Raw genomic sequence first — 16,136 nt, 5'->3', positions numbered from 1 at the left:
GGGGTTTGTGCTAGCCGAGGGCACCACAGGCTGGACCCGCCCATTTCTGTGACGTCACAGGGTCATGTTGATGGAGTAGTATTTCTACCAGCATGTTTCTTTCAGTTGGAACGTGGTACATAAATAGAAGAGTGATACCATTGTGCCAGTGTCAATACTGATTCAATACTGATTATGAATTATGACACATTTATGATTAAAACATTTTGTATGAAACACTTTAGGTTTGACCATTACCATTTAAATGTAGTATTTATTGATTTAACATTTAGGGGGCAATTAAATAATTAAATATATGACTGCTGTGGTTGTAAAGGTGTATTGTCATGTGTACATGAAAGAAACACTGGTGGGTGAAGTATAAATTAACAATTTTGTAGCAACCGAAGAAATCCCCTTCTAAGGTTTAAAGGGATTAAAGGGATTCATAAAAAAATACCTGATACCCTCTAAAAGAAACAGTCCCAGCCGTATTACTGCAGAGAATAAAGTCACATGCACAACTAACATAAGTCAACCAACATAAAGGCAGGCTGGTAAATCCCTCCGATCATCAGTTCTCACTGTCTTGGCCATTTTTTCAATCGCTGGTAGAGACCTTTAATTTAGATTCCTTCAAACCTAACACAGTCACGTCACACACACTTAAATCTTTTTCATAACACAAAAATTGTTAAACAGTTGCAAAGCATGTATCCAATGTGTTATATCTCACTACACACAAGACATAGTTTGATTTGACCAGCATGTCCATACATACTTTAAAGGTTAAAATGACATCTTTCAAAACATAATAAAACAGCCATGGGCTGATGTTGGTGCATAATACACGTATTTTAAAAATTAGCAAATCACTTGTGTTAAGAACAAAAGAAAAAATGATGCAATGTATCCAAAAACTCAGCTTTCAAGGCTTGGTGTTATGCACAATACCAAGGTTCTTCAAGTCACAGTCCATCAGAGGCAAATCTAATGTAATTTCTTTTCAAATCTGTGGTAAAGGACTTCATTTGCTTAACCTGGCTGTGCGCTATTGTCAAAACAACATCAATATGGCTCTGTAATCAATTTTAACACATATATGCAGACAGGTCCAAAGATCTAGTGCCACAAAGTGTGAATAAATAAAGGAGCACTGAGGTCAGTAACGTAAGCAGTCAGCCCCCCACCTCCAGCCTTTAAACTCCATGTGATTTACATATGCACCAGTGGTCATGGTGGGCTGCTCACTTTGCCTTATGCTATTTTCATGTGATTAGCATAAAACAATCCCAGTGAGAAAGAATGACATCCCTGAAGTAGCATCGGTGATGCGACGGAGGCGATGCCCAACTACGGTGAGGTCATACCAGTGCCAAGATGGTTCACCATCCTTTTCATCCTTTTTTCAAGCATTAAAGGGTTCTGAAGCCAAGTGAAGAAACAAATTGATGCCTTTGGATAGTAGAGGGGTGAGCACGTGATTGGCTGGACTGATCAGTGGTCAGTGGCACAGTGGTGATCCACTTAGGTGTAGGCAAACGTGGTGTTATCATAGCACCAACCACAACCAGATATGTGTAAACATGATATATATGTAAAGGAAGGGACAAAGACATACTTGGAAAACATACAGGTGGGCCGAAGAGATGGACGTGGTGAAAAGAACGCAGGAAGTGGGCAACAGGAACAATGGGCATGCTGCAAAGTGCCAAGCAATTCACATACACAAACATTTATGGACAGAATGCGATGATGAAGTGAGTGGAGCTAGGAATGGAAGAAGATTAATAAAGCTGGTGGCTTTTTTCATTATGTTTTTTTTGCTAATGGGAACAGGTGTGGATGTGCCCGCAAATTCCTTTTCTTTGTTCAGGACATGACGAAAACACTGAGTGGTTAGCAGGACTGGACATGGAGTCGACATGCCTCCCACCTTCCAAACACCAAAGGCCTGTTTTATCATCTTTGTAGAGAGGCTCTGCTGGCCAGAGAAAACCTCTGTACCGTGCAGTGCAGTGTCATGGGCTGTATGCAGCAGATTGTTCTTGCCTATGCCTGTGTGACTTTGCTTGATTGGACTTGGTCTTGACTAAAGACTGAAGATGAGTGATGGAGAGAGTGAGTGAGTGAGTGAGTGATGCTGGACTTTTGGGCATGTTCCTTTTGTCATTGGCTCAGACTGCGGGCTTTGGCAGCAGCTGCCTGTGCCCGCTGCACCACAGGCTGGCATGGCTCTCTCCGCAGCAGCTGGTTGTTCTCGAAGACGCCCTCCTGAACAGACACGCCTTGGACTTCACCTGCCGAAGTCAGTAGCCCTAGAAAAATGAAAAGAATGTTTGCGGTTTCTCATAATTTCAATCATTAATCAAAAATTTATGAAAGAAACAACAAGACACCCTTCCATATTTCCGGTAATGACAAGGAAGGAGACTGATGGGCATAAAAAATGTCAAAGCTACATTAGTAAAATCTTTCAGAGCATGACATCCACTGATGTTTATGCCAGAGAGGGTCAAATGACAGATTTGCAAAATTTCCGTTTCAAGCAATCATAATTAATTTTTCAACAGAATCTAACAAGGAATAAGTACAGGGGGAAGAGGCTATAAATCTGTTTCTAATGTCTAGTGACATTACCTCACGATAACTTCCAAAACTTTATGTGGAGTGACAGTTGTCATTACCGTATTAAAACACTTTTAACACATCACTTACTTGCAAGCAAAGTTTATTTCAATGATTTTCTCCTGTTTCCGGCAAAATCGACTCTAAACAGTCTAAATCAAAAATGTGTTGATTGCCTCAGCAGCAGCATCTTCAAAGTTGTAACATGAAGGGTAAAAAATAAAGGCACAATCAACACATTTGAGAGCAAAAGAGTTTCGGAGGAAGCAGAGACAGGCAGCGGGGATAAAAGTTACCGAAGCCTTCCACACAGCCACTCTTGAACTCTCCTTCAAACCTCATGCCGTCAAAGCGGGTAAAGACGCCGACGCCCTGAAACTTCCCTTGGGCAAAGTCGCCCTCATACCTGTGCAGCCAAACACAGATGCTGCATGTTACACATCTATTTTAACATGTGCATTTGAAATTTGTTGATGTCTAGAAATAAAATTCAGTCTGTTTTAGGCATAATTTAACCCTGATAATACCATTTGACATTTTTTAAATTAAGAAGAATCCCAAGAGTGACAATATCACAATTATCAGCGCACTCTGGAAATACTTCATTGACTTATGAAATTGTTTATGGTCACAAGCTGCTACCTGAATGATGTTGCTAAGGAACAACCCACAGTGAATGCTAAATCGCAACTTTCTTTTAAGTTTGTAAAGTGTTAATTGTTGGCCATAAATAAATGCTGAAAAATTCTTGCATTAATTTACTCAGTGTCAAGCCAATTTAGTGCACAAATCCATAGTGACATTCAGAGTTTTACAGCATTTACTTTCACATTTAAGGCATTTATCAGATGCTCTTATCCAGAGCTACTTAAAAAAGAAAGGAAAGAAAGTGATTGTCATTGTGATACACAGCACAACACACTTTTAACTGCTTTTAACCATCACCCTTGGTGAGCAGTGGGCAGCCATGACAAGCACCCGGGGAGCAGTGTGTGGGGACGGTGCTTTGCTCAGTGGCACCTTAGTGGCACCTTGGTGGATCGGGATTCAAATCGGCAACCTTGTGATTACGGGGCCGCTTCCTTAACCACTAGGCCACCAGTGGCCCTTATAATTTGTAGTTACAGGGACAGTCCCCTTGGAGACTATGTCTTGCTCAGGGACACAATGGTAGTAAGTGGGGTTAGAACCTGGGTCTTCTGGTTCATAGACAAGTGTGCCTCCCATTAGGCTACTACCAACCTATACTGGTGGTACCCTTTGGGTGGTGCCCCACCCACCCTTTACTTCACAGGAACCCATTTCAGTGGTCACTGGTTAAATTCTATTGCTTCATTCTATTGTTGGGGAAAATTTCTACACAGCTGACTTTCCGAATGATTAACACTACAGAATGAGAGTAATATTTATTATTTTACATCCCTCTTTAACCACATGGTACTGAACACAAACCTTGAACCGTCCAAGAAAACCAGCATCCCGTAGCCATTGAATAATCCATTCTCAAACTGTCCCGTGTAGCATGTCCCATCAGCGAATGTGAGTTGGCCCAGACCATGTCTCAGACCTACAATATACAACAAACACACCATGATGAAAAATACCACATTTAATGACAAAAACCAGAAGCAAAAACCATCAGTAGAATCGACATATCAGTAGTGACAGGGACAGTCCCCCTAGAGACACCCAGGGTAAAGTGTCTTGCTCAGGGACACAATGGTTGTAATTGGGGTTTGAACCTTCTTCTGGTTCATAGGCGAGTGTCTCAACACCCTACTACATCCTCTTATTAACTCCCTTACAGTTGATTGATAAGATTTCTGCACCTCCCCACCACCAGGAGGGGGGAAGAAAATAAGAGTGAATAATGTTATTCATTTACACTTACATTTATGGCATTTATCAGACGCCCTTATCCAGGGCGACTTACAACTAGTAGTTACAGGGACAGTCCCCCCCTGGAGCAACTTAGGGTTAAGTGTCTTGCTCAGGGACACAATGGTAGTAAGTGAGATTTGAACCTGGGTCTTCTGGTTCATAGGCGAGTGTGTTACCCACTAGGCTACTAGCACCCCATTCTTATAGCTCTTGATTCAAACATCTGCCAGTTGAATTCCTTATACTTTTGGACAGATCGGAATCGATCGGAAGCTCTAATCAGATTGGTCATTATAGTGGCACACACTAGTTACTCAGGGATAAAGTGGATAGGGTTTGATTTGTTGCTAGGAAACAATAATATGTTCATATGAACAGTTTGTATTGATTTTTTTACTAACAGGCAGTGTATTTAAGCATAAATTTATCCCTTAAACATAATAAAATCACCATAACTCACAGCTATCCGTGACTTATTGATTTAGTGATGCACTTCAAGTTACTTATATGCAAAATTGCAATACCACAGCAGTAAAAAAAAGAAGAAGAACCTATATATAGATGCATAATGTTGTACATGACATGTTCATGTAATTAACACAAGCAAGAAAAAAAGTTTTTCCAGCAACAGCTGATTGGTTCAGACTTGTTTGAGGGGTTGAATGGCCTGGGAAATGAGGAGGGAGGCTGAGTCTCTCTCTCTCTCTCTCTCTCTCTCTGCCAACTAATGGTTTACTAAATTAGGCCTCCATCTGTCGGCTCTTAGAGTGCTACCCGCTCCCTAATCTGAGAGGGGTTTTAAGACTGAACAGATTTCGTAGACTAGAAAGAAGGGTAAAATACTCTCGCTGTTCCGCAGGTCTCAGTACATTTTGATGGAAGGGCTAAAATCAAGTTAACTTTTAATCGGTGCCATTAGGCAATGTGTTCTTTGGGTCATAAGTTGTGGAGACATTGTGTTTTTTAAAAAACTATTTTGAAGGTAGTTTTTTCAGAGCATATTTTTAACTGTTTCTACTGTGTTTGTAATGTTTTTTTTTTTTTTTCAAAATGTTTATTAAAAACACTTAAAACTAAAGAAAAAAATAATATGTATAAAATAAAGGAATATGACAGTGTATTTAATTATTTTTGCATTAGTGCTCAGTAATTTTTATTTTATATTATAAAATGATGACAGAAACTTTGAGAAATAATGATTGGAAGAAGGCATTTTTTATTTCTTTTTTATCGGATCTGATGAGTGATGTCCTTGAGGCTGCTGGTTTTGGCAGTTATGGTGCACCTGCTGTACCAGACTTTCATTCAGGTAGGCGAGATGCTCGCTGTAAAAGCAGGACCAGCAACTCTTCCTAGTCTTCTCAGAAGGTTGAAGGTGCAGTCAGCTCAGGACACGTAGTCTGCAATGGTGATTCCCATTAATTTGGGGTGAACAGTTGTTGAGCTGCACTCATCACTTGCAGATCACCTCGGGTGTTAGTTGTTTTCAGATCTGTACTGTCTGACTGCTCCTAATCTGTTCTTTTCAATAATATGACCTTTCCACTTTATACATTATTCAAATAAACAATCAATCAATTTAAACAACAATCAGCCACAACATTAAGTCCACAGGCAGGTTAAGTGAACCTTTACAGAATTTATCAGATTCCTTTATCAGTAGTTACTGGGACAGTTCCCATGGAGACGCTCAGGGTTAAGAGTCTTGCTCAGGGACATAAAGGTGGCAAGTGGGGTTTAAACCTGTGACTTGGTGCTCTTCTGGTGTCTTACCAACTAGGCTACTGAACATATCACTGATCATTGTTGTCTATCAAGAGGTGGCAGCAAGTGAACAGTCTGTTCTTAAACCTGATGTGTTGAAAGCAGGAACAAAGATGGGGACCCAAGTATGACATGTGTGGGAAGTGAGGGTTAACCAGGCTGCTCCAATGATACAGAGGAAATACACAAAACCGAGGAACGTTGTGTCTTGGCCTCCAAATTTACCAGAAAACAGACAGTAGCATCAAACTTCTGTGTGATGTATCAGAAAAACACATTCAGATGCCTTGTGGAGTCCACACCTTGACAGAATCTACTTTAGTGATAAAACAGGGACCTGTACATTGTTACATTTTACATTTATGGCATTGAGCAGATGCTCTTGTCCACAGTGACGTACATCCTTGCTTTATTATGAGGGGCCGTTTAGGAAATATTTCAAACTTTTGTTACACAAACACATGTGAAACACACACACATTCACATATGAAACTGACAAGCATGCATTTATAGTACTGAAAACTCGCACACACACATATGAAACACTCACACAGATACAGGTGAAAGCATGCACACACACATATGAAATGCTCACACAGATACATGTGAAAACCACACAAACATATGAAACACTCACACAGATACAGGTGAAAAGCACACACACACATATGAAATGCTCAGACAGATACATGTGATGGACTCTTATGTAACAAACAAAAATTTTAATTTTCACTATATCCGGAAGTCATTTCAGTAAATCCGGAAGGCATTTCACTATATCCGGAAGTCGGTTCTATGGATTCTATTTTGGCGACCCGATTCAATAAACTGTAATTGTATTTTGCGCGTGCGCAGTCCAAACCGGGTCGCGGCGCCGCTCTCCCTTCCTGACGGAAGATTCTGTCTCCCGAGCGCCGCCGCGCTACCAGCCACAGCGCGCCTCCTATGAATATTCAAATATTTTTCATTTTTTTCATTTAGCTCATGGAGCAGTGGTGGCCTAGCTAATCAGGTAATCAGAAGGTTGCCATTTTCGAATCCCGAGACGCCAACGTGCCACTGAGCAAAGCACCGTCCCCACACACTGTTCCCCGGGAGCCTGTTATAGCTGCCCACTGCTCACCAAGTGTGATGGTTAAATTTAGAGGACACCTTTCACTGTGTGCACCGTTTGCTGTGCTGATGTGTATCACAATGACATTCACTTTACTTTTTATGGGCCTTTAACACAGTTTAAGTTAAATTTTTGTTTGTTACATAAGAGACCTTTTCACCTGTATCTGTGTGAGCATTTCATATGTGTGTGTGTGTGTGGTTTTCACCTGTATCTGTGTGAGTGTTTCATATGTGTGTGTGCGAGTTTTCAGTACTATAAATGCATGCTTGTCAATTTCATATGTGAATGTGTGTGTGTTTCACATGTGTTTGTGTAACAAAAGTCTGAAATATTTCCTAAACGGCCCCTCATACTTTATAGTCTGTTTCATACCTGCATAACTAGATCAGCATAGATGGTCAGTTAAGATACAAGCCCTATGAACATGTTCATCATATATCTGAGACAAAGGCAAGGTTTAACTTATAAGAACATTTTATTAAATACAAGAAATGGGTTAATATCTCTTTCTCCAGTGCAAGTTTTTTTTTTATATATTGGTAATGCTGTTTAAACATTAAGCACTCCCAAAATTAAAACAACATCAAATGAGATAATTATAATGTTTGATCTCCACCATAAAAATAATGAATAATGGAGTGCCAGAAGATTTCAGAAGATGACATTTAAAAGTCTTGCACTATTGCTCATGTGCTCTGTTGCTTTTGCTGCTTTCTTTTTAGGCCGTCCATCGAGATTTTCCCAAGCGGCAGAGCCATGGAGAAGGGAATTAAAGCAGATGGCAGTGCAGTCTTTTTTAGTTGCAAAAAGTAACGATTTTGTTCAGAATATTTCTGAAACCACATCAGTGGTTTAGCTCAATGGAAGTAACAGGCAATGCATAGCCGCCTTTAAGTTTGACTTCCTAAATCTGTTCTGAGTTTAATCTGTTCAGCGCTTCTTAGTACTATGCCGGGCCAATCTTGTATTAGGTCACGGTTTTCAGCTAAATGGGATTTGGCTAATTTTGTGAGGCTTTTATAATGCCAGTCAATAGAACCAAAGCTTCTATGGTGTAAATAAATAATAGTTCATTATAATGAAATGGCAATTGTGTGTGTATACCAAACTTTGCAGACTAAACTGAGCTTGAAGACTGAGAATGTGTACATGGATAACCAGTTGATCACATTGATCACACACATTTGATTTTGCTATGATTTTTTTTTCTTTTAAACTGGAGACTTGCTCCCTCCCTTTCTGTGGGAAGGAGCCACAGTGTACCCAATCTCACATGAGATTTGTTTCCCATGTAATTCTGCCCCCAAAACCCTTCCCCCACCCTACTGGTATTTAAATGTCAGATTATCCCTAAATACTTGAAGTGGTGAACATACAGCTTTAGGTTAAGGATTTGAGCAGACTGAAAACTGTGCTTAAATGTAGTCAAAGGCATGTTTTTTAGGTTATTGTAAAGATACAATCATATCGGGGCAGTGGAGGCCTAGCGGGTAAGGAAACGAACCTGTAATCAGAAGGTTGCTAGTTTGAATCCTGAATCCACTGAGCAAAGCACCGTCCCCACACACTACTCCCAGGCGCCTGTCATGGCTGCCTCTGCTCACCAAAGGTGATGGGTTAAAAGCAGAGGACAACGTTTGTTGTGTCACCATGTTCTGTGCTGCAGTGTATCACAATGACTATTACACTTCACTTTCATTTCAATCATTTGTAAAAACAGACAAAATAAATTGCTGTCTGCAAATGTACATCAATCTTCTAAAAAGAAACTGGATGAAAAATCATATAATGGAAGAAATTGGTCTCCGTGGAAACATAAGGTGGCTCTACCTCTTTGTTGCCTCATTGATCGAGAAACAACAAAGGACAGCATTTAGTCGAGACTGGTTGGACAGTTGCACTACATGAGGGCTGGTAAGACACTTGCCTATGAACCAGACGACCACTAAGTCACAGGTTCAAATCTCACTTACTACCATTGTGTCCCTGAGCAAGACATAACCCTGAGTGTCTTCAGGGCAACAGTCCCTCTAACTACTGGTTGTAATGTGCTCTGTATAAGGATGTCTGATTAATTCTGTAAATGTAAACTCTGCTAACTCTGTTGACCATTTGCCCTGGGAGCCAACAACTGGCATTCTGGCATTTCTGGTGAAGCACGAGTTCAGATATTAGCACCTGCTGCACATATGGCATTACATAGATGCGAATCTGCAGGAATCCTCTTATCACAAGCAACTTGGTAAAGTCAACATGGCATGCCATACTGGTTTCCCTCAAAATCAAGTTTGCTGCTCTTGCATATAGTTAAGTTCAGTAATGGTAAGGATAACCACTTGCCTTCTTTCCATTCGCCGTGGTATTCTTCACCGTTGGAGTAGGTAAAAGATCCTCTTGTCAAGGTCATGTTACTGATAGATAGATAGATAGATAGATAGATAGATAGATAGATAGATAGATAGATAGATCAAGATACAAGTAAGTCTATTCAAATAGAAACATCACAACATTGCACACAGTGGGAAGAAATCACAAGTCTCTACTAAACCAATGAGATCCTAAAAATTCATCCACAAGGGCATTCTTTTTTGTGCTTAATTCAGGGAGCATTTAAATACTACTGGCTTAAGGGCCATTTCATTATGATTGTACAATTTGGATGTTTTAATATCCCTTCAGTCACGTTTCCTTTCTCAATTTCCACAGGCTTTCCATTAATACACCGCGTTATTATTATTACCTACTGATATCCCGTTTTCCTTAGCCTTAAATAAATAGACAGAGCGCAATTTTGATCCATTCTTTCATGAATCCAGACCATGTGCATCCCCCATCTCTAATGTTGCCACAGTAACGCGCTGCCTTTCGTGCCACCGGCATATCTGGCACATCGGGATCAATCGCGACGGCTGGTTTGTCATTTTCTCCAACGCGAGTGACAAAACGACATTACCTGTTGTGTTTGTTTACGCGCAAGATCAAGCGAATCCACGCTTTCTACATTCCCGTTAAACCCCGGCCCGTGGTGAAAACTACACCTTGATGGGAAAATTAGCTTAGTATCTACCACATCTTGTGGCACCGTTGCTTCACTGAAGTTCAGAGACGTGCCATTTGGTTGGTCCACTCGGCTAACCGCGAAAGTAGCTGTTCTTCGATTGGCGGAGGCGGGCACTTGGGCTGCGCCACTGCGGCCATTTTTGTTGAGGGCAGATCCCGTGGAGTTCACGGGTTTAATTAGCTGGAGTGGTCCTTGTTAAACCGCATGCCCTTGCCTTTTTGTCTCCAAAGGCCAATAAACTAGAGCTGGAATTGAATGATGCCCTACCATTTCGATTTCGCGACGATGCCGATATATTTTGCTGGGAAATCGTTTATTTTCTCACAGCGATGGAGATATTTCAACATTATTTTGTTCGCAGTTCACTTGACACACTCCTTGGAAATCCTTGTTCGTTCGCGTCTTCATTTTCAAGTTGCACGAAAGGCGGCTCCACCTTTACTAAATCGAGACTTTTGTTCCAGTTACGGGGAACTCAAGCTCACGACCAGGGCCAGATTTTTATAAAACAATGAAAGCCCAGGGTAAGATCAATATCCTCCGTTGTTATAGTCATACAATAAATGATATCATAAGGCAAATAGAGATACACAGTAATTACTGTGTAGTTATTGTCTAGGTAGTAATCGTAATATTCTTCCGAATTTCTGAGTGGACGAAGAAACGCGGAAATGCAGTTGCGCAGCGGCCACTTTGCTGAATGTGGCGGTAATGTATTAACGCAGTTCTAAAATTCCTTCTGCTTGAACAAAACGGTCATTATGAAGCGAGATATTTTGGTGGGCGGGGATAAAATCCGGGATGCTGCAGCGACCCCCCCCACACCGCACCCCAACGTACTCCACCCATATTCACACATAAAAAAATCGGCGCTGATGACGTAGGCGCTGGGAAGCACCCAGCAGAACGTGCGCGGCCGCGGGAGGGGCCGGTAGAAAATGGCGAGTCTGTGCAAGCGGCAGCAATGTACGATCGAGAGGCGCGGCTTTCGGCAGGAACTTGACTCGTGGCGGCATAAACTCATTCACTGTGTAGGTAAGCTCGTTTCGCGTTGCATGCAGAAGCGCCGCCGCTAAAAGGCGGGGGTCCGCGCCGCCGCCGCCGCCGCCGCTCAAGCTGCTGCCGTTCGCGGAGTATTTTTTTTAAATGTCCCCCGCACTGTCAAAAATGCAGCTGTCATGCTATAACTCCTACATTTTTACATTCGGACGGCTTGTTTTATTGCGGCACGCTGCTGTCAGTTTGTTTGCGTTTCTTATAACGCGGAGCGCATTTTTGCTATTTATTTATTGTTGTGCTTTTTTCCAGCAATTTGCCATTGCTGTTTATTTATTGTAAGCAGGGCGTGTCACGTGTACAGAAGGAATCGAGCCTCGTCCAATGAGATTGCGCAGTTATTGCCGGGCGCGCGCTCCTCTTTATTGTAGAGGTTTATTTTAGGTGGGGGGGAGGGTGTTGCGCGCGCTGCGCGTTACCTTTCCTGCCCTCGAATCGGCACGCAGGGAGCGCGCATTGCTGCATTGGGTGGGGGGTACGGGGGGGTCACCGAAAATAATTGTATATTTTCGGGTGGGGGGGTGGGAATGACACGGCGAATGACATTAGCGACAGGGCCGTACGGCTTAATGTTAAACTCTGGTTTGGCTCATTTGTCCACGGGACGGGTTTTGGTCGAATATGCTTCCTGTGTGGGTTTTGTCCGGGAGCGTTTTGGGCATTCTACTGCCCGTGTAAAGCAGATTTAATTTAAACCACCCCCCAATGAATGCATCAATTTACAGAATTCATTATTTCATAATTTTATTTAAAAAATCAATCATTGTTGATATATGATATATATATATATATATATATACACACACACACACATGCACACACATATACATACATACACACACACGTATCTACATTTCCCCCTCGCCGGATTCTGGTGTTTCATTAGCTTTGTTTAATCCGGTTAAATCAGTATATCCTGTGTTATTGAGAGATTATGATTCACTCCCGCTCTGATCTCTTAACCCGGAAATTTCCTGGGCTTCAGACCTGGATTTGTAATCTTCCAAGCCCTCATGCTGCAGAACCTATTATTATTATTATTGCTATATTTTATGATTAATTATCTCTGCGAAAACGACTTCATGGTGAGCCTGTATATTTTTTTATTAGGGGCTTAAATATTAAAACGCAACATAGGGGTCGGTACTTCGTGTAATTCTGCGGACAATATCGCTATACATTATTTATCATAATACCTCACTGCAGACATGATATGGAAATCTACACATTCGGCTTGATTGAGAGGCCGTCCGTTATTTCCCCTCGACCTAGCGAGTTTGGTTTGCTTGGGTGGGTTTAGGTTGATCCACCGGTGACCCCCTGACCGGCCACTTTCAAATTCGGGTCCCTTCCCCAGTAACCTACTCAGTCAGGAATACTAATAAAATGCAGATGACGGCATCATAAGGGTTAACGGCTGAATTAACGGTCCCCAGTCCTGCAGTCTGGGCTGTTGGCAGCCGCAGTCGAATACATTTTATCAAATTTTTCATTTATCATTTTATTGTATATATTTAATTGTAAATTAATAGTAGAGGTGAAATCCTTGCTGGTGACAATATGTGTTTGTGTTGTTGGCTCTGAAACCCCTGGGTTAATCTGGTGTTCTGGACCCACGATGATCCGCTACCGGGGGGGGTCTGTGGCCCAGCCTCCCCTTTAATACTTACCTTTCATGCCATTGTGATTGAACAATATTTGCCCGTTTTTCTTCTTTTTTTGCCGTCATATTGAGTCGATAATAGTATTAGTGTATTAATTATCAGGAACAGAATGGCTGAAAGTGACTCGTGCAGACAGCCCTTAACAAACAGCTAAAGATGCAATAAAATGTTTTATATGAACTTTGGGTGAAATGACCTTTGTCTTATGCTTCCAGTGATCGGAGTTTCCAATCCAAACATTGTCCTCCACCCCACCCTGTAGGTCTTGTGTTTCCTCAGTAAAGGCACATTGTCCGGACTGAAACAAGTTCTGAGACGGGTTGCATGAACTGAGCATGTACATGTGCGTGTGTTCATGCTGAATTTCGTTTTGGGGAAATGGTTCTGTGTTCTGTAATATAAGGGCTATTTTGGATGCTTTGAAAGAAAATCCTGCCCAACATGCACAATGCACAATTAGTCACTGACACCCTTTATTTCATACCTATTTTCCAATGTGGGCTCTCTTTTTTTAGGAACTGCAGTACTTGGTGTAGACTTCATATGCAGCTTTTTAGTGGGAATGTTCCATCTACACATCTATACAGAACACCGCTAGATATGCCAGAGTGGTCCATTATGCTCTGAAATGCACAAGGAATACTAGACCTGGAAGCAAACATTCTTAAATTTCTTTTACATTTTTTATTGACTTTTTCTTCTGTGAAGTGTCAGTCACAATGCGTACTGGGAAAGAAAAAAAAAGATGTGCCTGCATTTGACCATTTTCTACTGTCCTTAAAAAAAAAACATTTCTTGCTGGCTGAAGGATCCTTATGTTGATGTATGTTTCTCATTTTTGTCTGGCGTGAACTCGTTTGGCTTTGTGTGATATTTCTGGAAGCTCTTATGCATCCACCCCCCTATGCACAGGTCACAAGAGAGGCAGCCAGAGCTCTTTGACAACAGGTTCCCTCAGACTTAATTGGTACGTAGGCTGTTCGGGAAAAAGCTTGTTGTTTCGCTGCAGTCCGATTTCTGTTGCTTTCATGCAGAGGGAGATAAAACCTCAGTTCTTTATGAAAAGAAATACTTTCTGATTTGTTTTTGCTCTAATCTGAAATTGAATCTTTGTTGCATTTTTTGTGAGGATGCAGTGATGGGAAGTGGAAAGTTCCAGGAAAGGCACCGGATGTAGTGAATTATGGTGTGTGTGTGTGTGTGTGTGTGTGTGCAAGTGCAATGTTCAGGTCCAAAACATCTCTTCATGTGGATGTTCTGACTGGATTGTCCAGAATTTGGGGTGCTGAAATTCGGGCAAATCATTAAGATTGCGTCTAACTGTGCAGGAGTTCACACTTTCCTCTGCACCCATCCATGGGGCAAAGGTCATGCTGATAAAACCATATTCATTTCTTGCTGAACTATGAATTTACAAAATGATGCTGTTCTTATCTTCTCCAAAATTAGATGGAATATTTATTGTTTTGTCAGTATTGTCATATTCCTGGAAAGACGTGACGCGTCCACGATCAGTTCTAGTGAGGTGGCCTCTGCGCTCCCTCCCTCCTTCTCCCTTTCTCCCTGTCCCATTTTTCTCTCTCCAAATTACCAAAAGAGCGATTGCGATAAGAGCAACCTTTGAATTGGCCAAGTGAGCAGTTTATGACTGGGCTGTGGCACAAGGTGTTTGCTTTTTTTTTCTTCTCGAAAGCTTGCAACACTGTTTGCCTTTCTACCCGAAACCAAAAACACTTGATGCTCACCTGCGAAAAAACCCTTTCTGCCCCACTGCTGCCACCGATGTCGCTTAGCCTCGTCTTGCTGTGATTCAGCAGGGCTTTTAGCTCCGTCCTTGTGGCTCCATAAGAGTGTTGCTTTCTTTCTTTTTTTTTTCTTTTCTTTTTTAGCTCACCATATTCTAGCAACTTTGTGTTGCGTGCATTTGTTCTTAGGCAACCTCTTACTTTGCCTGTTTGCCCTATGATTGGTGCAGATTATGCTCGCCACATGGGGTGGCCTGAAAAGCCACCAGAGCAGGATTTGGGATCTCTTATTTAAACCTCGGATTTCAGAGGAATTGAGGCATTTTATCTTTTATCATCTTAAGTCCTTAATATCAGATGGATTTTTTTATGCTTTTTTATATGCTTTCTAGGAAATACCTTACTTGTGAATTTGGCCTGGTATTGTATCATAATATGAGTATTCAGTTTTACATTAGATATGTATTTTATTATTTTTTACAGTATTATGATATACATTAGTTGTATCTGTTGTCATACTATATAAATGAAACAAAGTGCAACTATTATCTTGGGACAGTTGCAGAACGATATCAGAATCATCAAAGGATTATGCTGTTTCTAATTCAGAGTCATTTGTCAATAGATGTGACCTTTAATGTGTTCCCCCACCGATTTTGTTGAGTTCCTCTTTAAGCGATGCCTCAATTGCGGTGCAAAGTGTCAAACCTGTTGACTGGCCTCACCCAAATGACAAGGGAGGGTTGAGTTAAAATCTTTCCCACACATCCTCATGCAAATGCAGGAAGGATTGATGATGCTGGGGCATTTCTGTCACTTTAGGAATTCAAACACACACACACACACTACAGATCCTGGTGATCTGAAAATAAAATTCTTCTGGACAGAGTGGTCCTTTTGTTTATAGAGTGGTAGTATCGTAGTAGGTAAAACACTCACCTCTGAATCAGAAGAGCACAAAGTCCCAGGTTCAAACCCCCCTTACTACCATTGTGTCCCTGAGCAAGACACTTAACCCTGAGTGTCTCCAGGGGGATTCTCCCTGTAACTACTGATTGCTCTGGATAAGGACGTCTAATATATTCCGTAATTGTAAAAATATATATATATATTTTATTCACTGTGGAATCAGAATTTTTCTGCTGCTTTAGTTTATCCTGGCAGAGTCTGCTATCAGTGTGCAGGGTGGGATTGTCCTGCTTTGCTGTTCTTTAGGCTGCTGAACACTGTACAAATATTAC

General features: G+C 41.4%; 2 protein-coding genes across 2 annotated transcripts in view; one reads left to right on the top strand and one right to left on the bottom strand.

Moving 5' to 3' along the window:
* Positions 1 to 357: 357 nt before the first annotated feature.
* LOC114786466 (MORN repeat-containing protein 4-like) lies at positions 358 to 10,458 on the bottom strand. Its single transcript, XM_028973606.1, has 5 exons — positions 10,323 to 10,458; positions 9,710 to 9,780; positions 4,060 to 4,174; positions 2,904 to 3,013; positions 358 to 2,297 (listed from the first exon to the last, which is right to left on the bottom strand). The coding sequence occupies exons 2-5, from the start codon at positions 9,774 to 9,776 to the stop codon at positions 2,149 to 2,151; spliced, it is 441 nt and encodes a 146-aa protein (XP_028829439.1). The 5' UTR covers positions 9,777 to 9,780; positions 10,323 to 10,458; the 3' UTR covers positions 358 to 2,148.
* A 910-nt stretch (positions 10,459 to 11,368) lies between these two features.
* The window catches only part of lcor (ligand dependent nuclear receptor corepressor), a 32,608-nt gene continuing 27,840 nt past the window's right edge, over positions 11,369 to 16,136 (top strand). Inside the window, exon 1 of the mRNA XM_028973577.1 lies at positions 11,369 to 11,465. Coding sequence (XP_028829410.1) covers positions 11,369 to 11,465 — 97 coding nt within the window. The remainder of the gene's footprint in view (positions 11,466 to 16,136) is intronic.

This window comes from Denticeps clupeoides, chromosome 3 (assembly GCF_900700375.1).
Source record: "Denticeps clupeoides chromosome 3, fDenClu1.1, whole genome shotgun sequence".
Classification (NCBI taxonomy): Eukaryota; Metazoa; Chordata; class Actinopteri; order Clupeiformes; family Denticipitidae; genus Denticeps; species Denticeps clupeoides.
Note: the sequence above shows the minus strand (reverse complement) of the source record. Positions and strands in the feature narration are given on the sequence as shown.

Bases quoted from the DNA above. Each gene is read 5' to 3' on its own strand.
- LOC114786466 (XM_028973606.1), bottom strand. From the start codon at position 9,776: ATGACCTTGACAAGAGGATCTTTTACCTACTCCAACGGTGAAGAATAC. The intron at 4,175-9,709 runs GCAAGTGGTTAT...TGTATATTGTAG, and splicing joins CCACGGCGAATGGAAAGAAG to GTCTGAGACATGGTCTGGGC. The intron at 3,014-4,059 runs GTTTGTGTTCAG...TTGGCTGCACAG, and splicing joins GTTTTCTTGGACGGTTCAAG to GTATGAGGGCGACTTTGCCC.